The 24853-nt window shown below is 33.5% G+C and overlaps 3 protein-coding genes and 1 long non-coding RNA gene across 5 annotated transcripts in view; 1 reads left to right on the top strand and 3 right to left on the bottom strand.

Annotated features, from left to right (window-relative positions):
* Indy (tricarboxylate transporter protein I'm not dead yet) overlaps nt 1–12279 on the bottom strand; it is a 39451-nt gene extending 27172 nt beyond the window's left edge. Inside the window, exon 1 of one of the 2 annotated variants that reach the window (XM_077442687.1) lies at nt 12151–12279. The gene's annotated coding sequence lies outside the window, so the exon portion shown is untranslated. The remainder of the gene's footprint in view (nt 1–12150) is intronic. The other variant, XM_077442688.1, reaches the window with a different exon arrangement.
* The window catches only part of LOC143920049 (uncharacterized), a 422197-nt gene that overhangs the window by 180702 nt on the left and 216642 nt on the right, over nt 1–24853 (bottom strand). The window lies entirely within an intron of this gene.
* Nucleotides 18171–21480, top strand: PIG-S (phosphatidylinositol glycan anchor biosynthesis class S). Its single transcript, XM_077442694.1, has 11 exons — nt 18171–18233; nt 18777–18867; nt 19371–19510; nt 19597–19773; nt 19839–20057; nt 20134–20234; nt 20303–20480; nt 20558–20757; nt 20828–20969; nt 21036–21240; nt 21320–21480. The coding sequence occupies exons 1-11, from the start codon at nt 18227–18229 to the stop codon at nt 21432–21434; spliced, it is 1575 nt and encodes a 524-aa protein (XP_077298820.1). The 5' UTR covers nt 18171–18226; the 3' UTR covers nt 21435–21480.
* LOC143920038 (uncharacterized) lies at nt 21440–24482 on the bottom strand. Its single transcript, XM_077442723.1, has 2 exons — nt 24071–24482; nt 21440–22485 (listed from the first exon to the last, which is right to left on the bottom strand). Exons 1-2 carry the CDS (start codon nt 24435–24437, stop codon nt 21839–21841), a joined length of 1014 nt encoding a protein of 337 aa, XP_077298849.1. The 5' UTR covers nt 24438–24482; the 3' UTR covers nt 21440–21838.

Genomic DNA, 24853 nt, shown 5'->3' with positions numbered 1-24853 from the left:
TTCGCGAAGGGAACAGAATTGAGACGGCGAGTCCGTGCAAGCGTACGACGCGGTGGACCATACCATAACAATCCACTATCACTACCTCCGATAGGGACGATTCCGGCTAATACGAGTGAGCAATGTCAAAATGGACGGTTTGAATGAATTGAAATGAATGAAAATTTTAGGTATAGGATTTTAAGGGACTGGTCTAGTTTCTCTAGTCTAATGTTTAATAATAATAGATTCTCTAGCCACTGGTACATATGTATGAACATATGTGCACGTTAAAGTAGCACTTTACGAAATTACTAATTATTTTTTTTTTACAAAGATATACCTCAGAAAACAATAAAATCTACTGAATTTAAATTAAGAAAACAATATCGACCTAATTCAATTGAATAAAACATAAACATAGTGAGTAATTTCTTGAACAGGAAGCGGTATTGCGATTATACAAGCCCTGTTTTTTAAACATTATAGTAACACAATGATTAAATAACAATGCATGACGTAGAAAGAGACAGACGAAGGCATTGCAAATACATCCGTCTTGCTTTAGCACAATTTTTAAGTAATTATTTCTATAGAATCTGTGTTATTAATTCCCCATACATATGCATTTCACAAATCGTCAATATTGAACAAATAAAACCATAGTGAGTGCAGTACAAAAACAAACCTCGAATCATATTTCGCGAGATAAAAACCGGATCGGATGATCAACAGGAAAATCTGTTTACAACAAGCATCACGTGCCTGAATAAACAAATAAATACAAACAACACTAATTTGAGTATGAGATTCTAATGTGAACTTTACGCAATTGTAATTCTAATTTTAGCTTCATATCTTCAGATTTAGACATATATCACTGGATTTATTGAATAAATCTTCTGCATCACAATACATATATACTGACGAGTTGTAAACCAAGCTGCACTTGACCCAGATCCTACTCAAGGGTTCAACACACGATAACAAAAACTCACAATACGATATTGTAATAAAAGATGAGTCGTTCTACTGATCAAGGATTTCAAGAAAAGTCTTGGCCCATTGTTCGATTCAAAAACAATAATGGGACGTCCCATAAGGACGAGAGTTACATATATACGTGACAAAACTAACTGACACACAACAAACTATAGAGACGTAATGGCAATGGTACAAAGTCGAATTACAAAATCCGCCAACGCCGAGACAATACACCCTGAAAACGATGTTTTCATCAGTTTCTATTTTTCGAAGTGGAAATTGCACGACCATGGTCTATTTACTGAAGGAACCCGTGCCAAGAGTTTCCTCAAACGTCACTACTGAATAGAAAGCAAATTCCATTGAAAACCGTTTCGTAACTAAGAATGAGTGCTTTAAAAAATCAAAAAAAGACGCTGATTGTATTTTAATTACTACGATGGACCAGCTTTTAGCATCTGCCGTCACCTAAACAAAACTATTTATATTACAGTGTTATTCAATGATTTGTCAGTCTGGGATGCAAATCCAGTATTTGTATACTTTAGGACAGTATTTTTATAACTACTGAAGGGTTTTCCTCAATTTTTCTTCGATCGGGTTGCAGCGTGAGCCATATTTTTTTATTTTTCTGTAGAAGGAGCTTTTATGATATTTTTTTTCTAAGCTTAATAATCCTGAAGCCGGATAATACTTTGAATATCAATTAAACTTTAACACAGCGTTCAGTAAAATCAACGGGGAGATGCCTCAGATAAAAGGAGTTTGTAGAGAAAACTGTTATTAATAAAATTTAGGAATTACTGAACTCGTATACCTATTGTCAAAATTTTCTGATTGATTCATTTGACAGTTCCATACAAAATTGGCAACAATAAATTTTAACTTTACAAATACATTTTTGTTTCTCTTTATTCATTACTGTTACTTGTCGAAGCTAATATGAAAGCATTGTGGATACATGTTTCCTCGAGAAACTCAATTCTTCAGAATCGTACGGCACGGCATGCATCTCATTGCTAATTCGTACGGTCTTATTATTTCGACAAGTTTCTCCTACATTTATTCAAATATGGGAATCACCGTTATCGATCACTGTCAATACAAGGAAAATTTATCACCGAAACAATCCAGTGGGAGATTTATGGCTTGGCATAGATCAGGCGTGCTAGCGTTTTTTTTTTACATGTGCAAAACTATCTAAAAAAAAAAAAGGCGGCGTACCACTATATGTTTCTTTTAAGTATTGTTTTCACAAATAATCAAAATCCTCACGTTCCATTTAAACTATAAGGAATAATCACTTAAAATCATACAATTCAAAATGGCGTCTCATATATGTACACAAATGGATGACATGTTCGTTTTGTAATGAGCTTTGTACCCCTGAGAGTACGCACGACATTCCTAATATGAATTCAGTGATCTTATTATAGTTTTGCTGTCAACATTTTGCGATGGAAATAATTGAATCTACCATTTAATGGTAGATTCAATTATTTAAATTAAAAAAAATATAATAATAATCTGTCAATTTAAATATGTAAGTATGCATAAGATGCTAAGTTGAGAGGAAATTTAATATAAATAATTTAATCTATGCACTAAAGTAAGAATTAAATAAAATATTTCCACCGAAAGTTATTTTATGATAAAGTGTAGAGGTTATCTATGTCTACCTTACCCCGCATGAGAAATTTACAAGTGGAAACAGTATAAATATTATAGTTAAAATGATAATTGGTAATGTAAGAAAAAAATTGGACGTAATAATGAAGTGAAACGTCATCCTAAACATCATCAAAAACACTCCGTATCTATAATATGTAAATATACGTCATTCATGTATGTACTACTCATCTCATCTCGATAAACAGAGTTAAACCAAGCAGATTTCATCATTATATAATTCCAAGAAATCAAAATAGAATCATATGAATGATCATCGGAAAATGCGTAGGTAGAAACAATTTGACTTTCAGATTTTGAAAGACCTTGAAGTTGTAAAGACATTTTACAGTCATTGCCACTTCTCCAATCGAACATTTCTATTTTCAATACAACCAACAAAATCGACTGACGTCTGCTATACTTTTTACCTGCTTATTAAATAACTTCTACCTGGAAGAAGAAAACCACAAACAGGCTGTAGAAACTGCACCGTCAATTTCGCAAAATTTCAGTAAATTACAAATTGTGGCAGTAAATTATATGTTACGGGTAGTCGCAAGTTCCTGTTTTTCTGTCCGAATCATTGGTTGAAATCTTAAAATGCACATTTTTTTGGACAAATACATAGATGATGAAAGACACTATATAAGAACTACTGGAAATATAGGTATTGTTTTGTACGATGCGATAGAAAAGCAAAAGTACCAAACTTAAAGACCAAGACTTGAATCACACCACGAACGGATTTGAGAAGCCCCTCAAGTTCACAATTTTTATAAAAAGAAAGCCTATTCGCTATTTCGATACAAGACTAGTTTAAATTGAATCATTGAACTTGGTCAAAAATGCACAGTTGAAAAATTTCAAATTTTTTATTCATCTGTGTACTTATTGTGGCGAACTTATCCACTCGCCCTTTTTTGTTTAAAAATTAACATTAGTATAGCACTGATTTTTAGTCTTCGATGTTGGTTGGGAGCTCGTTAAATAACAATAGACCGCTCCATTAGTATAAAAAGCATGATTGACAATAGTGAACCATTTATTATGCAATAAGCATTTTACCAATGTCGATTTTTCGATTATGTCGATGATACATAATGCATTGACAAATTGATAATAAACCTTGTAAAAATAACCAGTCCATCTCAAAAGATCTTGTCCTATTAACCCCAATGTTGACCCCTCTCTATTGAACCGATGAATGATCAAATCATTTTAATAATAAAAAAAAATGACAGGAATAGATAAACAGACATAATATATGTATATATGTATTTCCCAATGTGTGAGACATATGTATTATATTATATTTTTTTTTTGAAAATTTATATTTTTCCAAGATGCCATTACGGGTTGACGAGGGACCGTTTCAACAATGAAATCAGATAAATTTACAAACACTGACAATCGACTTGAAGTCACATACATACACATATATCCAAGTCTGAGCAGCAGTACTACAGAAATACTTTCTAATAAATTATTTTCAAGCAAGGTCAACCCAGGGCTAGAATCCAGGAACCTCTCAGTGGTTATCGTTAAAGAAACCACCCATCTATTATACATATACTGTTGGCTGGCAAATTGGCATACGTCAATATAAATGCCTGATATCTTCGAATATTCAGCGTTGAGGTTATACTAATATCTAACGAATCGTTAAGACTAATCAATCTTTACTAAGTTTGATCCACTGAATTCGAATATGAATTGTCAATTTTTTTTGGTTTACTTTCATAGATATGAGCGTTTAAAAATTGTGCAATTTTTGGCTTTTGCGGTCTTTAATTCAAAATACAGTATGTCTGGGCGCAAAGTGAGTATTGGAATGAATAGTCAGATGTTATTCCTATTTATTGTAAATTTTTACTGCCTTAAAATACGTATTAATAAATAAATGGCGAATTTAAAAAGTCAAAAATATACTTTTTTCAGCGATATTATGACCTTATATCGCAAATTTTTCACTTTACTACGTTTATAAGAGTTGGTCTTCAATCACAATATTTTTTTATTTTATCTGAACGTACTCATTCAAGCAGTAAATGATTTTAAATTACAATATGAAATGTTCTAAGCTAACGCTCATCACTCGTGAGCGTGAATGTGAGCGAGTGAGATGGAGTGATAGGCGCTCCATTCTTCATCAATTTAAAATCATTTACCGTTCAAATTATTACGTTTCGATAAAACAAAAAATATTTGCATACAAAACAATCCTTATAAACGTGTTAAATTGAAAAATTTGCAAAATTAGATTAATATTACGGAAAAAAATTTATATTTTTGATTTGTAAATTCGCTAGATAATTAATTATAAGTACTTCAAAGCAATAAAAAATCACAATCAATAAGAACAAACATTTGACAAATGATTTGAATACTCACTTTTTACACAGCGATACTAGATTTTAAATTTAGGACGGCAAAAGCTTAAAATCTGTACAAATTGCACATTTATTTAAACGCTCATATCTCTTCAACGAGAGCAATCCAACAAAAACTATTGTCAAGTTCGAATTCATTGCGTCAAACCTAGCAAAGAAAGATTTGTTTCCGCTCCGGTGATTTTTTTATTGCTCAGTGTATTTAATGGATTATGCATGTTGGAGTTGGTGCAAAGTACTAATTAATAAGAAGAAAAACATCATAAAAATACAGTTTAAGAGTGAAGGTTAAATCCGTGATACTGGCTGCTTTTTATTCACTTTCAATGTTTACTGTGATAGCTGGAATGTCTCATAAATATTTATATTTGTTCTACATTACACTACCTCGTTGATAGATTTGAACAATTTGAATCAACATTTTCAAATTGCATCGAACAATGACTGCACTCCAGTATCAGCATACGAAATCACCGCAACGTGATAACGACAGACATTATACAATTGACGTAGGATTTACCCATAATATTATAATATGATTAACGAACGGCACAAATTCGTGTTGGGAAGAGCACAAATTCGTCTATAGGAAGAGCACAAATTCGTGTTGTAACACCCAAGTGACGATATCAAAGTCAAACTTGCACAAAATTGGTCAGTCACGCATCATCGGCAATGCTTCAGAAGAAAAACTGAATTTTTCCAGTTGCAAAATGTTGCATTTAGACTAAACGATTTCAAAATCAATTTGTCTGCTGACATGTGTATGTAAATGATACACGACAGTATCAACTGCGTAATAAGTACCATTTTTATAAAGAAAAATGTTTACATTCGTCAAGGATATACAATATAAGGTCTTTACGCGCAAGTTTCAGATGACGTCAAATGAAATCGAGATTACAAAACGGCCTGAAGGGCTTATAAGCAGTTTTTTTTTTTGCGAAATGTTAAGGCAACCAAGGTATATGTATGTATGTATACACGCTCTAAGAATCTAGATCGAAATTTAAATTCTATATAATAAAGGTGTCAAGAATACTCCGATTCAACAAATGTGAAGTTTTTAGTAATGATAAAAAATATAGTCGAATTACATATGTATGTACATATTAGTACATTTTTTCTAGAAAAAAAGTGTAATAGGAAGCTATATACAATTTAATTGGACGATATTATATTACAAAATGTCAACCAACTCGACACTCAGAATGTCCCAAAGCGACACTTTAAAGTGAATGTAATAAGCTACAAGAAATATTATATGTACAAAGATATAACTAACTGGTCTTTCATAGTTTGAAATTTTGTATAATCAAAAAACAGGTACAAAACCGTACCAATGATTTTGTCTCCATTGATAAATATCAAATAAGCACCCCCTTTATGTCCTTTTTTTTTAATTTTTTCACAACCATCGATCATTTTTGCGCGAAAATCGAATTGGATGTGCGCAAAAATTTGCGAAATTGCGTAAATGTATTGTATTTTTCGTCGTAAGAAAGTTTTGCTTCACGCTCCGAGTTCAGATTTTTGCGCCCTTGGATAATGTCCCGTTACCAATGCCTTGGTACGGTTTTGAACAGGTGTATTAAGTTCGCACTTTCACTATCATCATCTATTCGCCATCCACTGCTGGATGAAGACCTATCCAACACGTCTCTGTTTTAAGCAACTATCATCCATCTCATCCCACCCACTCTTCTGATTTCATCCAACCATCTCCCCTGTGGCCTTCCTTGCACCCTTTAACATTCTCTCGGATACCATTCGAGCACTTCTTTCGTCCATACATCGTCCGTTCTTCTACATACGTGACCCGCCCATTGCCATTTCAATTTCTTTACTTTCACCATTATACCAACTACCTTTATCATACATACATCTAACCCACGTATTCCATTTTCTACCTCTGCTGGTTATGCTAAGCAGCAAATAAAACACCATAAAATATAAATGTCGTCGCTAAAATAATGTGGATTTCTTGTTAATTTTATTAGTACAGACCAGATGAAGAGGAAAATGAAACGTATTTAGCCATACCTGTTTGAATTTATATACTATTTTTTCCTTTTGACCTCAAATATGTACATACATACATAATTTCATACGTTGATTGTATACCTATATGTATGTATTCTAAATTAATCGATAAAAAATATGTAGCTGCATTACACGATGTATTTGTATTAGAATTTCAATTATCGATAATAACCAAAGTATGAATTTCCACAATATCGAGCAAACTCTTTAACACGAAGTGAGATTTCGCAATGAAAGAAGAAAACGTTGTGTCGTTCCACTACATACATACTTGTATTAACGAAAAACATCATTTTCGGCCCAGATAAAAGAGGCGTACAACGTGAATCGCTCTACTTACAGAACTCTTTCTGTCAGATTGTAGCTAGAAAAATTTCGAAATTAGTCAAGATCACACTGTTCCTATTTCGAGAATGCGATTATTTACGTCTACGAATTCGTCAGCTGAAAGACACGCGCTTTTCAGCTCAATTGACTCACCATGGCAACTAAATTGCAACTATGTATGTACATATAGGTAACATAAGTAAGAGTGTATCACAGCAATTGGTCTGGTCTGTATGTATGCATGTACATATATACATATGGAAATTATAGTAGTTGACCACTTAGATTTTTAAGCTGAGGGTAAAATGACATGCTACTACGACTTAGTGGACGAGAGCACATTTTTATTAACTTTGAACTACAATACTATTGTACAAAAACGGTATTTTTTGGTCTGATTTTATTTTCAATTTGAAAATTCGTATTGTTGCAATTTATATTATTATAGGAAATATACATAAATGGCATCAATCGTCTTTCGCAAATGGTTTTTTCTAAAAAAATTAGGCGCCATAGGCGATTTACTCAAGAGGTTTGTCAAAAAAAAAAATTAAAAAAAAAAACAAAAAAAAAAGAACTACAAAAATCCATATTTTTTTATTAAAGAATTTATTTTTAATAAAGAAGTTTGGGTTACTAGAAGTATCTAATTCATTTAGTATTTTAAAATTTAACTACTATATTTGAAAAGAAGGAATCTCTAATTTTTCAATCTTTCTAAGTTTGACCCAATCAATCTTTACTAGGTTTGGACCACTAAATTCGAATATGAGAATAATTTTTGTTGGATTGCTCTCGTTGAAGAGATATGAGCGTTTAAAAACATGTGCAATTTTTACAAACCTCCTTTACGTTTCACTTACTATTATTAAAGATTTTTGGTTTTACAGTCTTTATTACATCTAGTATTACTGTGCCAAAAGTGAATATTGGAATCAATATTCATGTTTTTTCTATTGATTGTGATTTTTTATTGCTTTGAAGTACTTATAATTAATTATCTAGCGAATCTACAAATCAAGAATATACATTTTTTCCGTAATATTAAATTTAATTTGCAAATTTTTCACTTTAACTCGTTTATAAGGATTGTTTTTTATGCAAATATTTTTTGTTTTATTAATTTGAGTACTAATTTGAGCGATTAATGATTTTAAATTGAGTTTAAAAGTCGCTCACTCTCACTTACGAGGAATGAGCGACGAGCTTAGGACATTTCATATTGTAATTTAAAATCATTTACAGCTTGTTCTTGTCTCCAATGTGGAGAGATTCGTTATTGTTTTCAATCTCATATCGTATGAAATTGTATTTAAGTTCGGAAGGCATTTTTGAAATCCTTCTTTGAACCATTTCAATATAAGCAAATGAAAAAAAAATTCGGTCGCATACTAAATTACATTCATAACACATTTGACGGTAAACTTCATGTAACGCGATTAAATGAGACTTTTTTAATATAATGTATTTATGTTAACAGTGTCACCGAATGCGTTTATGCTAAATCATGAATTTGAATTTTAAAATTAAAATTTCGCATTCACGAATGTGGAAAATGTTTGTAAATAATTTTTCTTTCGAGCAAAAATGGCATGTTTGGCGAGTTTCATACTCAGCCGCAAACAAATGGTAATATTCAAATCTGCCAAGTTTTCGCGAGACAAATCCAAATTTAACGAGTACTTAGTAAAAATGACGTCCGCAGACCGTTTGTTTCTTTCAGACGAATATCTGAAACGGCATTCGTTACATAAAACGCGTAAAAACGGTCGCAGACAAATTTAAAATCTAAGTAAAGACACCCGAAAGCGACAAAGGTCAATGAAGCATTATATTTAAAGCGAAAACTTCACACCACGAAAAAAAGTTATGCCAGTACTTTTTATGCTCCCACTCGGAATAAAAATAGAATAAAAAGTATTATCCATTTCCATGATCTGCCTGCTATTCGTTGCTTTTGAACCATAATAGCAACGTAATTAAAACCCCTTGCGTGATTATCACTTGCTATTAGATTCATATCATTGGAATAAATTAAAGAGACCTGACTACCCACTTCATAGTTGACTTTTAATTTCATTCAAACTTACAAGGTCGCACACAAACAAACTGGTTATTAAAAAGATGATAGATGAACACATGTACATGTTTGAATTCAGATGAAATGAGCGACAAAAAATCGTTTGCAAGCTAAGAAGAGGTATGTAAAAATAGTAAAAAATATAATACGTGTGGAAAATATGTGTGCATGTATGTAAATACAAAACCAATTGCTGGAATAACAAAATTATCATTGAAAGTTAGAAAGTTAGAAACACCAACGGTGAGGATAGCAGGTGGTGATTAGGTGGATAGCTGGTTGATTAAAATTCAATATGTGCATATATTAGCCATCAGCATAGCTCGGTGGTTGCGTTTATGTTTAGCATCGAGAGGTTACCGGGTTCGATCCCGTGCTTATCTTTAATGCTGCTGGTCAGACTTGGATATTTGTGACTCCAAGTCGATCGTTTCTTTTCTGAGTTTGCCAATTTATCTCATTTCATTGTTGAAACGGTTACTCCATCAAATTGGCAAAAACCGTCCTACCCGCTATGTCACAAATATCCGAATTTGATTTATGTACAATATGTAAAAATAGTCTAAAGTCTAAATCCATAGATAGATTTAATCCATAAATACATCTAATCCATAGATACATCTGATTAATTGTTAATTTCGTGTTATTCAGCCTCTCGAAATACAGCGATTTATGTAATAAAAAATGCTGCAATGTTTGTAATTAATTGTTTAGGAAGGCGCATTGGGGTTTACATATTAGGCGTTCCTGCTATCTATGTAAAATAAAATAAAATATTAGTAACAAAAGACTGGGAAGAAAATATTATCAACTTGAACTTCAATGTGGAAAAAGGGGAAACATTTCGAATAACTAACATCTAATCATTATAATATGTATAATAAATTTTCCGAAAAATGCAAACAATTTCTGAAATACGCATATGTACCTTGTTTTTATCGGAAAAACATTCCTATATATCTACATATGATACACCCACAATATAGGAAAATATTCGATAGTGAAAATAATAAAAACCTTGAAAAAAGGGGAGGCATTGCGGCGATATGTCATCATGTGCCATTTAAATAGTTGATCGCAGAAACTGGATAATTTGCGTTTGGATGAAGACATCTCGAAATTCAATTCGCAAACGTCAGCAGGTTAATAATTTTTTGCCCAATGTATTATAATATAATATATATTGCCACTTATGGGCGAAATTCAATCAATATTTGAGCACATCAATACCAATTTAAGCGAGTAGAAAAACCGATCGCATACCGATTCGAAGATACAACGACAATAAATACTTAATACTGTTTCAGCGATTTTGGTGCTATTTACATAATATTCTAATTTCAAAGGTCAAAATTTCCGTTTTTACGTTATATTTAAATTCGTTTTTGACGATTGCACCGACGAACATCGAACTGTTGCAACAGAATGTAATTCGTGAGATTTGGATTATTTTTGTTACACCACGCATACATCATTTTTTTTAAATGGACATTGGCATTTTTTTAATAGAGATAAAAATATTGATAATAGGTATTGAAAGGCATAACTATGTATGTATATACGTAAGTAATCTTTTATTTTATTTTTGAAAGAATCAATATCAAATCCGTAATACATTTAATAGTCTGTATTTGTCTGTATCTTATACGAAATAAAAATATTTTCTGTACACTTTTTTAAATTTCTTACTAAGCACTACTCAACTAAATTTCAACTAATCTCGGCGGATTTAACATTTTTAAAATTACTTAACCATTATCATTGTTTTCAGTGATTTATTATGCTTATTATTACCACAATTTCGACTACTTCACTAGTGAATATATAAGTATGTACTTTTTATTATTTATTATGGTGAAATATTTTCTTATGTTGAAGATATAACGCTCAATTTTTGAACGGCATAGTTTTTTTTAAATATTTATTTAGTTTTTTTGAAAATAGGCACGACTTATTTCTAAATTAAACATGGGATTAATAAAATGTGTAACATCGTTGTGAGTCCGCCTTTATACGATTGCATTACCGTTGCTAAGGAACATAAAAACATAGTACACAAATTTCACCACTCGTTGCAATAAGACGCATAGTCGGGAACGAGCGAAACTTGCACGCACGAAAACCAAAGACGACCGGTAGACTTGCAAACTAAATATGGATATAAATTGACCATATGCATAAACAATAAGCGTTCACAATTATGTATGGTATGTTTATAAAATCGATACGTACCACTATGAGGTATGCTTATATGTATATCTATATTTACAAAAATAACGTTGAATACGTGTCGCGCGTTCCGGCACAAATCCGTCTAAAAATATAATCAAAATTGTACATTTAAATATAAACGGACACATGATGAGAAAATAATGCCACTTTCATTCATTAAATTGACAGCAGAGGTGATGCTGGGACGGATATTCGTAAGTCAAAAACACGAGGTTGCACATATGGAAAAGGTTATGTGTGCGAAGTAAACAACCCCATTTAAAACTGGAACATGGTCAATATTCACGCGAACTTTACGCCAAGTGAATTTGAAATGTATGAATAAAATCCGTTGATCGATCTGCAGTAGGATAAGACGGTATGTTGGGGTATTTTTGCAAAGGGGTGAACGAACCATGGGGGAGGGTTTCGAGTGGGGGTTTGGGTTGGAGTGAAGCCACTGACCTGTGGGGTGCAATTGTATGGCGTGGGGTTGTGTTGTTGACAGAGCAGCCCGCGTGGCCACTTCTTCCCAGCGCGACGGACTGGTATGAAATGAGCCTGCTGACTAGCGACTGCTGACTGGTGACTAGTGACTACTCCTACTGCACGGCACGGAACACAACACTGTACGCACACCCATACGTAATGACTATACATATGTATTGGTATACCATAAGCATAACCAACACTCGCGCACATTGCTATTGGTCACGTCGACGTCACTCCATGTTCCAGACTTCTACCATTATATCTGGTAAATGGCAATCGTTGAAAATAAATTTACATGTAGCAAAAATTTGCATTTCATGAATGCTGGATTATCAAAATCAGGGATAGTGAATGCGCGCTGTGCCATAAATAAAAATAAATAAAAAAACATGGAAACGGTACCTTTTGCACGGTGGCCCTTACGGCATAAACTCTAAGTTGATGAAGAGTCGAAAAATGAACTCGTACCAAAGATTTAAGATTAGGAGTGGGGGGACGCGTTCATTTTTCGAGTCTTCATCAACTCATAGTTTGTGCCGTAAGGTGGACCCATAGATGTAGATATTTTTTTGATTAATTGATTTTTTGATTTTTGATTTATTTGATTTTTTGATAAATCAAAAAAATAAAAATAAATTAAACATGCCTATGGTGGATATAAATAGCATATTAAAAAATAATTTCTCTAGTGCCATAATTGAAGAAGGGAGAAGTCAAATACGTTTGTATCATAGGCGGATCCAGAAAGTGGTCAAGGAGGGTGCCATTTTGAAATTGAACATAAAAAAAATTTAAACTTATGTGATTTAACATTACTATATAAATAATAGTAGATATGATACTTACATTGTAGTATTTTTTTTTAAAGAAATCTATTATGTTGTAAAGCCCCATTCAGGAAATATGAAAAATTTACAATATATATGAAATTAAATTCGTCCCAAGGGGGGGGCATGGCACCCCCCTTAGATCTGCCTATGGTTTGTATGGACAAGGGGCTGGGGTCCAGCCCTCTTAAAATTTGTGCAAAAAATGCTTTTAGGGTCGTCATGAAATGCCATTAATAAAGGGCAAAATATTTTTTGCGAGAAGAAGCAAACGAGACGACTCGTTTTCGGACTTCGGGTACTTAAAACATAAGTGTTTGTATTTTCATAACAGTTTTTTAAGTGAAATCATTTTTTTTCTCTCTTTCAAGCCTCTTCCATGTTTCACTTCGCAAAAGATTGAGCTAAAATTCCTACAGTCTTCAAATCGTTTTGAAAATTGGCGATTTTGTGCGGTTTGGTAATTTCATGCATGAGGCCCGGGGGCTTTCATCCGCTTTTCCCCAAGTTGGCTAATCCCGAGTGGAAATGGTCGGCATTTGAATTTACAAAAGTGACGATGTGTAACAAATAATTTTCACGAACTCAAAATCATTTAAATTAAAATCAAATTCAATCCTTTATAATATCTCATGTTGTATTTTTGGTCAGTTTTACGAATGGATTTTTATGTTTGTATTTATAAATAATGTAGTATTTTTATATGGATGCGCTATATATATCATATATATAAAGACGGTAATCTGTGTGTGGGTGTGTGTGTGGGTGTGTGTGTGTGTGTGTGGGTGTGTGTATGTGTCCTAACGCTCGCCGAACATAATGTACGGGGAACAAAATTTTTTTTTTTCATATTTTTAATTTTTTTCATATTTTTCATTTTTTTCATTTTTTCAGTTTTTTCATTTTTTCAGTTTTTTCATTTTTTTCAGTTTTTCAGTTTTTTCATTTTTTCAGTTTTTTAATTTTTTTCATTTTTTTCATTTTTTTCATTTTTTCAGTTTTTTCATTTTTTTCATTTTTTCAGTTTTTTCATTTTTTCAGTTTTTTCATTTTTTACATTTTTTCAGTTTTTTCATTTTTTTCATTTTTTCAGTTTTTTCATTTTTTTCATTTTTTCAGTTTTTTCATTTTTTTCATTTTTTCAGTTTTTTCATTTTTTTCATTTTTTCAGTTTTTTCATTTTTTTCATTTTTTCAGTTTTTTCATTTTTTTTTTCATTTTTTCAGTTTTTTCATTTTTTTCATTTTTTCAGTTTTTTCATTTTTTTCATTTTTTCAGTTTTTCAGTTTCCCAGTTTTTTCAGGCCCCGGGGTGCAGAAGGCATCGGGGGCGCTGGGGGCGAAGCCCCCGGGGTGCCGAAGGCATTGGGGGCGCTGGGGGTGCCGGAGGCATCGGGGGCGCTGGGGGCGAAGCCCCCGGGGTGCCGAAGGCATTGGGGGCGCCGGCGGCGCTGGGGGCGAAGCCCCCGGGGTGCCGAAGGCATTGGGGGCGCCGGCGGCGCTGGGGGCGAAGCCCCCGGGGTGCCGGAGGCATCGGGGGCGCTGGGGGCGAAGCCCCCGGGGTGCCGAAGGCATTGGGGGCGCCGGCGGCGCTGGGGGCGAAGCCCCCGGGGTGCCGAAGGCATTGGGGGCGCCGGCGGCGCTGGGGGCGAAGCCCCCGGGGTGCCGGAGGCATCGGGGGCGCTGGGGGCGAAGCCCCCGGGGTGCCGAAAGCATTGGGGGCGCCGGAGGCGTCGGCGGCGCTGGGGGCGGCGCTGGGGGCGGCGCTGGGGGCATCGGGGGCGCTGGGGGCGAAGCCCCCGGGGTGCCGAAGGCATTGGGGGCGCCGGCGGCGCTGGGGGCGAAGCCCCCGGGGTGCCGAAGGCATTGGGGGCGCCGGCGGCGCTGGGGGCGAAGCCCCCGGGGTGCCGGAGGCATCGGGGGCGCTGGGGGCGAAGCCCCCGGGGTGCCGAAGGCATTGGGGGCGCCGGCGGCGCTGGGGGCGAAGCCCCCGGGGTGCCGAAGGCATTGGGGGCGCCGGCGGCGCTGGGGGCGAAGCCCCCGGGGTGCCGGAGGCATCGGGGGCGCTGGGGGCGAAGCCCCCGGGGTGCCGAAAGCATTGGGGGCGCCGGAGGCGTCGGCGGCGCTGGGGGCGGCGCTGGGGGCGGCGCTGGGGGCGGCGCTGGGGGCGAAGCCCCCGGGGTGCCGAAGGCATCGGGGGCGCTGGGTGCGCTGCGGGCGCCGGAGGCGTCGGCGGCGCTGGGGCCGAAGGCCCCGGAGCGACGGAAGCGCCGGGGGCGAAGGCCCCGGGGTGCCGGAGGCGTCGGCGATACACAAAATGTAATTCGTAATTCGTAATCACTTCGTAATTTGTCATTCGTAATTCGTGCATCAATTTCTTTCCGAAACCAGTCGATTCAATATCTTTAACTTTATTTTTATTCGAGTTTCAATTCCTTTTCGAAACCACCCGTTGAAATCAACGGGTCTAACACTAGTATATGTATAAGCGTCGATTCATCGAAGCATTCTCTTCCCACTATGGTAAAAATGAAAAAATCGTATATTTTCAATTTTAAAGAAAACATGAATCATATGACAATTGTTCTGTACAATTCTGATGAATTGCATCCTTTTAGAAAATATATCAATGCCATATATTTATTTTTGAAATCAGATAATTGCTAACCTCCAAATAAAATGTAATTCATAATAGCTGCATGTTTTTAAATCAATTTACTTATCATTATCATTTCATATTAAATATTATTTAAAGACATCACAAATTATTTAATAATCAATATTCCTTAAATTTTAGACGAAAGTATGTTTATGGAGAGCTAATTTTCGGTAAATTTATTTTCTAATCTCTGAAGTTATCAGTATTATGAACATAAAAAATCGACAGATTGGAGATGAAATTGAAAGACTTTTTTGGTATATTTATTATATCAAATATTCCTCCACCAAATTTCCCATCTAAAAGGACCAATTTATGATAAAAATTTAATCAAACACATTATGTAACTAAAAATAAATAAAACTTATAAGAAAAGGTTTGACAACACCGGTATTAAATTATGTCCCATGATAATGAATTATAGATAGACATGTACAATGTTATGGATATTGGATTATATTGCATTTTAAGCGCGCAACCGCGCGATAAATATGTACTCGAAAAGAGTAAACCGGTTTAATGACTACATACATATATACATATATACATTGTACATATAATAATATTTATATTTAGCGATCTAATAAAAATATAAATCTAATAAATAGCTAATAATAACCGTATGAAGCTAATAAAAAGCTTGTAAAAATCGCAAAAGTTAGGATCATTCTCGGAAGCTTTTGAAAATGTTCAAGAAATAATGGTAGGTCTATATATGTATGTATATATTTATAATCGCAGTTGCAAAGAACCAACCACAACACGACATTCGCAAGCGAAAATAATGTCAGAACAAATCATTTAACAATTCATGCTACTTCAGTATTGTTTCATTGAAAACAGTTAAGATTCAAAACTTATTACGTTTATATGAATACAAATTCCGAGGCCAGGTCCGGGCATTCATTTTTTTAGAAGCTTTTTATTATTTACTGAAAAAGCCTAAAATCTGGTATCAACACAGAGACGTAACTAGAAAAATTGGGTCCGCATGCAAATTTTAGAAAGAGGCCCCCTCTTTAGTAGTTTTTTTTAATAAAATTTAATTGATAATAATTAAAACATAATTTAAATGTTCCTCACCTTCGAAGTCGCAAATTCTGCAATTACAAATTGCTAATTCACTGAGTCTGAGTTCACTCTTCGAATTCCTTTTATAGTCTTTTACTAATTTTTATTTACTAAAAATTTGTTCAACACTAGCGACAGTGACCGGCAAAGTGAAAAGTAGCAAAAAGACCACGTACTCGTCAGCGAATTCACTTTCCATAGAATTATATTTTGATATACTGTTTAATATACATATATTGTTGCATTAAGATCACTTCTTAACAAAGTTATAACAGACTTTCATTTAGAAAATGTCTAGTATTGTTATTTAAATACCTAAAAGACCCGCATGCACCGCATGCCCGTGCGGCATAGTAGTTATGCGCCTGTATCAACACTGAAAAAAATCACATATAAAACAAAAACTTCTACAAAAAATCCAAACTCTGATAAAAATGTGCATTGAAAAAGGTTGTATCTACATACTAAACATTAAACTTAAATGGATTGATATATAAATACATTCATATAATTATTTTTATTTTATAAGACATTTCCTCCTTTGTTGTTTTTTTTATTATAATTTTTAATTATTATTATTATCCGCTATTATATATTATATGTCAAATTTAGGGGTTCCAAAAAACCACCCAAAAGAAAAAGCCGGTTTTTGGTTTTTTTACAAATAAAAAGCCGGTTGACCGGCTTTCACCGGTTTCAGAAAATTAAGATTTTTTGAAGTATTGTAAATATATATATTGTTATGCAAAAAAATATTTTTATAAACATTATGAATTTTCATAAGATCATTATTGCATTATTATTATTACAAATATCATAGCCGTGGTGGTAATGAGAGATACTGAATAAATGGCAGATCCTGAATACGCACAAATAGAATTTGCCAGAATTCTGAAAGGCCTTGTGTAGGTTATTATTAAGAAAGTTTGGATTTTAAGAAAGTTTGGATCCAATACACATTTTTTTTATCTTTCATTGTTAGTTTTGAGGAAAAAAACAATAATTAAATGAAACCTTAAAAAGCCGGTTGATCGAGCCATAAAAGCCGGTTTTCAGTTTTTTGAAAGATGGTCAAAAGCCGGTTTTTTCGGTTTCGGTTTGAGCCGGCTTGAAAGCCCTATGTCTAATTACTTTAGTTATTATTTTGTTTCTTTTCTGTTATATTTTTGACCGTTGTGGCGCATTGGGAAGTCCTGTAATGCTACAATGGTCCAAACTTTAAATAAATAAATAATAATGTACCTGGATATGTATTTTTTTATACACATATTGAATAATGCAATTGAAAGATATGGCCGTAATTACAAACATTCTCATACTAGGTATAATATATTTTCACATATGAAACTATGAAAAATCCAGAATTTCTCAATTTAAATTCAAATTGATGACATTTTAGCGCGCTTCAATGTCATTGGTGGCGCTTCAATCGCTGTCATTTAGTTAGACTCACTGCGCATGCGTGCTTTAATGTTTCGGACACCGCCTACAAGATGTCTGGTTAGTTTTTTTAACAAATTTTACCACTATTTCATAATAATCATATAACATAAGCTTGTGTTTCTTTTACACTTCGTTTATGATTAAAATCTACACTTATATGTGTTCAAATAAATGACATTTCGCATATAACCTAGACGTCATTCGCCGATCAAATTTGGTCGTAAATCATTGTTTACGTAGCATTATATTTATGTTAAAATTCAGAGGGACTTTTTGCAATAAATTGTGCCCCTAATGGTGAGTTGAAACATCAAAAAACCAAGAACTTCTTTGTTAACTAAAAAGATATCATAAAGTGTTATTTTTTATCATCTACATATCTATTCTACTAGATGTAAAAAAAATCACAAAAATATGTAGCCTACTTTTGAAATCTGACCAAAACAATTTACAGCATAAGCATTTATATTTTTTACGTTATTAGTATGTATTGTAATTATTCTTTTATTATTGCTAGCTTATTAATATATCAATCAATCTAAGAATCAATAAATTGTAATTAAATAAAAATATCAACTACTGGTGTATTTTTTTTTTCAGAATCATATCGTATGTATGCCAGCATTTCATTTGTAGCTGTTTTAATAATTGTTGGCATGCCATTATGGTGGAAGACAACAGAAGTTTACAGGTAATTAAATAGTCCTTATTTATTTTTTATTTTTTACATAGATATATGTATACCAGGAAGGCCTAACAGGTAGACCCCAATGCGCCTTCCTAAACAATTAATTACAAACATTGCAGCATTTTTACTATATAAATCGCTGTATTTCGAGAGGCTGAAGAACATGAAATTAACAATTAATTAATCCATAGAGACATCTATGGATTTAGACTTGTACATACATTTTTACATATTGTACATAAATCAAATTCAGATATATTTGACAGGGGGTAGAATGATTTTTGCCAATTTGATAGAGGAACCGTTTCAACAATGAAATCAGATAAATTGGCAAACTCTGATAAGAAACGATCGATTTGGAGTCTCAAATATCCTATAAGTCTGACCAGCAGTATTAATGATTAGCACGGGATCCAACCCGGAACTTAAACCCAACACCGAGCCATACTGCTGGCTTATCTTTTTATGTTTTATTTAATGTCTATATATAATATTTAATTTTTCAGGGTATCTCTTCCGTTCACTCGTATTTACAATTTGGATAGTATAAACACGAAGATTCATTCGGTAATCAAAATAGCTTCGGCTAATGCAGACAATGCAGTACAGTTGAAATATGAGTTAGCCAAACAGTTTGAAAATTCTGGTATAATTTAACTTACTAATGAAACTATTTTTTTATTAAATACTCGTTGAATGCATATGTTATATTGTTCATAATATTGCTTTTAGACATATTCGATTTGGATTTTGTAACAACTCCTTTACCCAAAATATTCGACGGTTCAATGGATATGATCACTAATTTTGAAGATGGTCCTGGAAGTTTGATGCTAATCGAATGGCCTATTTTGGACACTGATGTATTCGTCACATCGTCCAGGACAATATTTTACCGAGAAAACATCTGTAAGTGTAACATTTATTCTATAGCAATAATTGATTGATACATTTTAATAAGATTTCGTTTGCAGTTGCTGCCAAATTAAAGAAAGTCATACGTGAATGGATATTGGTAGAGAATTCTATAAAAACAACTATTGCGGCTATGTCGACTCCGGCAGCAGCTCGTCATGATGCTGCTGGTCAACGACGAATTCCACCTTCAAGCATGTTTGATATTAGTTTGAGCATTGCTTCACCGAAGCCAGATCAAATTAAAATAGAATGGAATCCCAAAGAAGCTATTGAACGTAATGTCACTATCTGTAATATTATATGCAATGTAATCTATTCGTTACAAAAACATGATTTAATGACCATTTCTAGGATATTTTCAACCATTTGTATCACATTTGAGTACTGTGCATAATTTTACATTGAAGTCTCAGTGGTTATATTACGTTCAATTGGATTTTAATCCAAAGCAGGTATTTAAAACATACATTTTTAGCTTTCATTATATTTAATTCTTCTTAAAAACATAATGCAATTACAGGTACTAGATAATACCATTTTGAAAAGACACTATGCTCTATCTGAAGACGTCTTACCACATCTCATTACACCGCTGGAAAAGAAATTGGGCTCTCATACTTCAAATAGTCCTTGTTTAAATTTCGTTCTGTATGTTCCTCCTTGCGAATCAGCACCAATTCATATTTATTCAAAGAAAGGTTTATATAATATTTCAACACGTTTCATTTTATATGTAGTATATCATGTATTCAATTTGTATACATTTTTTTGACAGGTGTAAAAGTTAACGGAACATTGGATGCATTCTTATCACCTCGTTGGGGTGGAGTGGTGATAGGAAACCCATCAGCTGAAGTTTGTTCTGAATATTTAAATGGTGATCAGCAAGAAATTCCTGTATATCGTCCGCCCACAAAACAAATTATGGGATATTTTCTGTCGCAGCTTCGATTACTCATCGGAATTCAAAGTCAAGTGAGTTGTCAAAGGTATTTGATATTATATTATTTTTGACATATTTTCCTTATGACATTATTAATTTCAGAATCCTATAAGTGATGTTGAGATACAGGCTTTAGAAACAATCTTACCTCGTAAATGGGAAATGGATTCTCTTATGAGAATGAGAACTATCGAGCAAGTAACTTCGGCTAAATTAACTCTTCGATCGCTTTCTCAACTTTTGGGTAATTTTATTATTTTTTATTGTTATGTATTTGTGTAGCAAATCTCTAATCATTTTTTTATATCAGGTGAAATTTCTAATATTGTTATAAATGACGATGTTGGTGCCTCAATTTATAACGCAGTGGAAAGTATCGAAGTTACCGGTGAATATTTAAAAACAGGAAATTTGCTGAAAGCGTTGGAATCTTCCAGGAGTGCATTCCTATCGGCAGAAGCTGCCTTCACCGATCCCAGTTTATTAGCTTTATTATATTTTCCAGATGATCAAAAGTATGCAATTCTTATATGTGTTTGCGTCTGTCGATTCGAATCTATTGTTCATTTTATTTATTTATATTTACCATTTTAGATATGCTGTTTATATTCCACTCTTCCTACCAGTTATGATTCCAGTTATTATATCACTGAAAAATATATGGTATTGGTTGAGAAACGACGGATCATCCAAAGAAAAGACTGATTAATATATGTATTATATTTATAATTTAATGTAATTAAATATTTAAGTACAATTTTCATTCTTTTTATTTTAAATATGTAGGTAATATACTGTTTAGTACAACGTTGAAGCAAATTTTAAAACTTGCTTTTACATAGGTAGTACAAAAAAATGTATAGTATTAGTTATAATATTTCTCGTATAAGTTGGATCCTTTTTTTACAGAATTACTTACATATATTTGAAATCGATACAAAGTGTCTAAGGAAATAATTCAAGATTAAATCCAATTAAAGGGTCTCATATCGGCGGCATATTCTTTTGGTTGTGAAAGCACTAATATATTCACATATTAAAGGATTTTGCTCTTATTAGATTATTATGATAAACATTTCAAACATTCAGACATAAAGTTAAATTTGCATCCTATTAAGCATCATTCCAGGCAGTTTCCGTTAGGACTGCTATATTGAGTAAATTATCGTCGGTCATATATTCAAAACGCCACATAGAATTAGAGAGTACGAGAGTTTCAGCTTCGTGTAAATCGAAAGTCAAACCAGGACATGTAGTTTCGCATGGGAACCTAGGCGTGAGTTGTATTAAAGTGGAACCTTTCAGTTGCGACATAACAATCAAACCCGGTTCCAATTCCAAAGACTTGAATCTCGGCGAGGAGTATTTATTAGACATCAATAACCAATTGTAATGTGCTGGAGGTATATGTGGTGAGAGAAAGTATGGCCGAGGAGCTGCCGTGCGAAAAACTTTAACGGCTCGCAGGTCACAATTTTGAAAATGGAAAAACCAGTTGGACATTTCAACCTCGGTCACTTTGGTAAGGAGAACGTTCAAGTCTGCCGGTTGTCTTCCTGTTCGGAGATTGGTCTGGAGAACGCACGGCACTGAATCGCGGAGTCGGTCATCGTCTAGTAGAACCTGTGTCAGGTTTACATTCGGTATCTTCGAGGTGATCCAATCAGAGCTTGCGTCGGTCACTATCACCGGTGCGCTCCGTATCAAGAAATGATTGAGTATATCGTCGTATTTGGTTCCAGACACGTGTTGTATGGAAGCTAAAATATAATACAAAACTTGTGAGGATAATATATACATATAAATTATTTTTCTCGAGTAATAATACATATTATATATATATATTAGATAATATATATATATAATATGTATTATAATTAGAAATTATATATTAGATAATATATACATATTATCTAATATATAATTTCGAAAGTATGTAACTATTGTTGGTTGGTATTGTTTGTATGAAACTTGTTGGTTTCTATATTCAAATAAATTTAATAAAATGTTTACTATTAGATTGGCCATGTTTAAGCGATTTATATTAGAAATTATATTACAAATACCGAGCGAAGCCGGGTAAAACCACTAGTTATAAATAAAGTAAAAGCGCTATTTATTTGCTAAATTTAATATTATTTTTTTTTATTTTTAAAACAAAGGAAACTAATGTTCAAAGTACATACATGTGTAAATTAGTATTAGTTATCAGCAAAAAATATAAATAGCCATTAGCTAATTGGAAACATTTTCATATTATGCAATGATATATGATTTTTGCAACATTCCACAAGTTTCAAATTACATCACTGCAAACAGTGTTCACTACTGATGTATGTACATATAGCAGCATATGACTAAGTTTATCTTTAAAATCTATTTTAAACTATAAAAATTACTATTATCTTATCTTTACCATAAACTTAAATACTAGCACGTTTAGATTTTGGACAATACAAATTTGATTATTCATATTTCATTTTATTTTTCTATTATTTTTGTTCTTTACATTATTTTTATGATTTATTTTGTTTACGTTTTATTATATTTTGATATTTAATATTTCATTTTTTATCTTTTGTTTTTTGATGTATATATCCCTAGCTATAGTGACGCCCTGCAGTATATTTGTAATGTCACTATAGCTTAACTGTAATTTTAGTTTTTTAGTTTAGGCTTAACAGGTAACCCTAATGCACCTTCCTGGCCAGAAACATTATACATTTGATACAAATATTAATAGTATTATACAAAGTATATAAATACATATCAATTAATATCCACAGAGACGGTTATGGTCAAATTTATAAATTTGCAGCATTTTATACAATTAAGCGAAATTCGAAATTGCTAAAAACTCAAGATTTTGCTAGAAAATGGGTAAGATTGCCAATTTGTTGAAACCGTTTCAATGAAAATCAGATAAATTGGCAAACTCTGATAGGACACGATCGACCTGGAGTCACAATTCCAAGATTTAGACAACAGAAACCAGTGGGATTTGAACCCGTGACCACTCTGTTCAAAGCATTATATACTAACCACTAATGTATTCTGCTGGTAATAAATATAATAATAAATAAATAAACAGTATGAAAATATAATACATTCTAGAAAACTTTCGCTTTTTGAATAATCAAAGATGTAAATAATTTCAAATGTGTGTTGACAACTCAAGAATTCCCAATTTATCATATTTTCGCAGCAAAACAATTGGCAAGTAGTTCAGAAATAATTTTGCATATATCACATATGGTAGACATACATATGTTAAAAAATGAAAATACAACAAAATTATGATTTATTTTTTAATTCTGTATTTGTTCAATATGAAAATGTTCTTACCGATGGATTCGCACATGTCGCAATCGGCAAGAGAGAGAGGCATTTGATCTTCAACCACCAGTTGCTTCCTTTCTATCAAACATCGCTTGTAAAACAGAGTTGTCCAGTCCCAAAACGGAAGTAATTTTATCATCAAAATTCTTCCGATAGCCGAAGTGTGCCATTGCAGAGATTCGACGTTCGACAAAGCGTAGAGCCCGAACGCGAGCGATATCAGAGCACACGAAACGATCAGCCATTTTTTAAAACAATTTTTTCGAGTAAATCCGTAGAGAGGACGACAGATTTCAGCCAATTCTTCATCGTCGAAACCGACTTGGCGACAATACTCGAAAAAAGATTTGAGTTCAGCGTCCACTTGCTGCATCTTGCTTGTGTTTACGTCCCGCCAATCAATATGTATGGAATAGTGTGCTACGTGCGTGGCTATTATTGATCGCCAACACCATACATAATGCAATTGTTTGCCAATCTTACAACGCCGTTGCATTTTTGAGAATTATTTGCATCTTTCGACTTCATTTTAATCCTGTTGTAATTATAAATCAAAACGAATTCTGTGTGTGTAGTTTCAATGAACAGCTTCATACATATTTACGATAAGCTGAAATGGAATTATCATAGTTGTCGAGCAACTATGATAATGTCGAAAATAACCGGTGGAAAATTTTATTGTTTTGTCTAAATTATCAATTAAAACAATCATTTTAGTGTGTTAAATTAGAAAGTTGTTCGTAATAATGCACCAGGTTTTTTTATATTGATACTAGTAAAAAGATGACT

The sequence above is a fragment of the Arctopsyche grandis genome, chromosome 12, assembly GCF_051622035.1.
Source record: "Arctopsyche grandis isolate Sample6627 chromosome 12, ASM5162203v2, whole genome shotgun sequence".
In the NCBI taxonomy this organism is placed as follows: Eukaryota; Metazoa; Arthropoda; class Insecta; order Trichoptera; family Hydropsychidae; genus Arctopsyche; species Arctopsyche grandis.
This window is presented reverse-complemented; position numbering and strand designations above follow the sequence as displayed.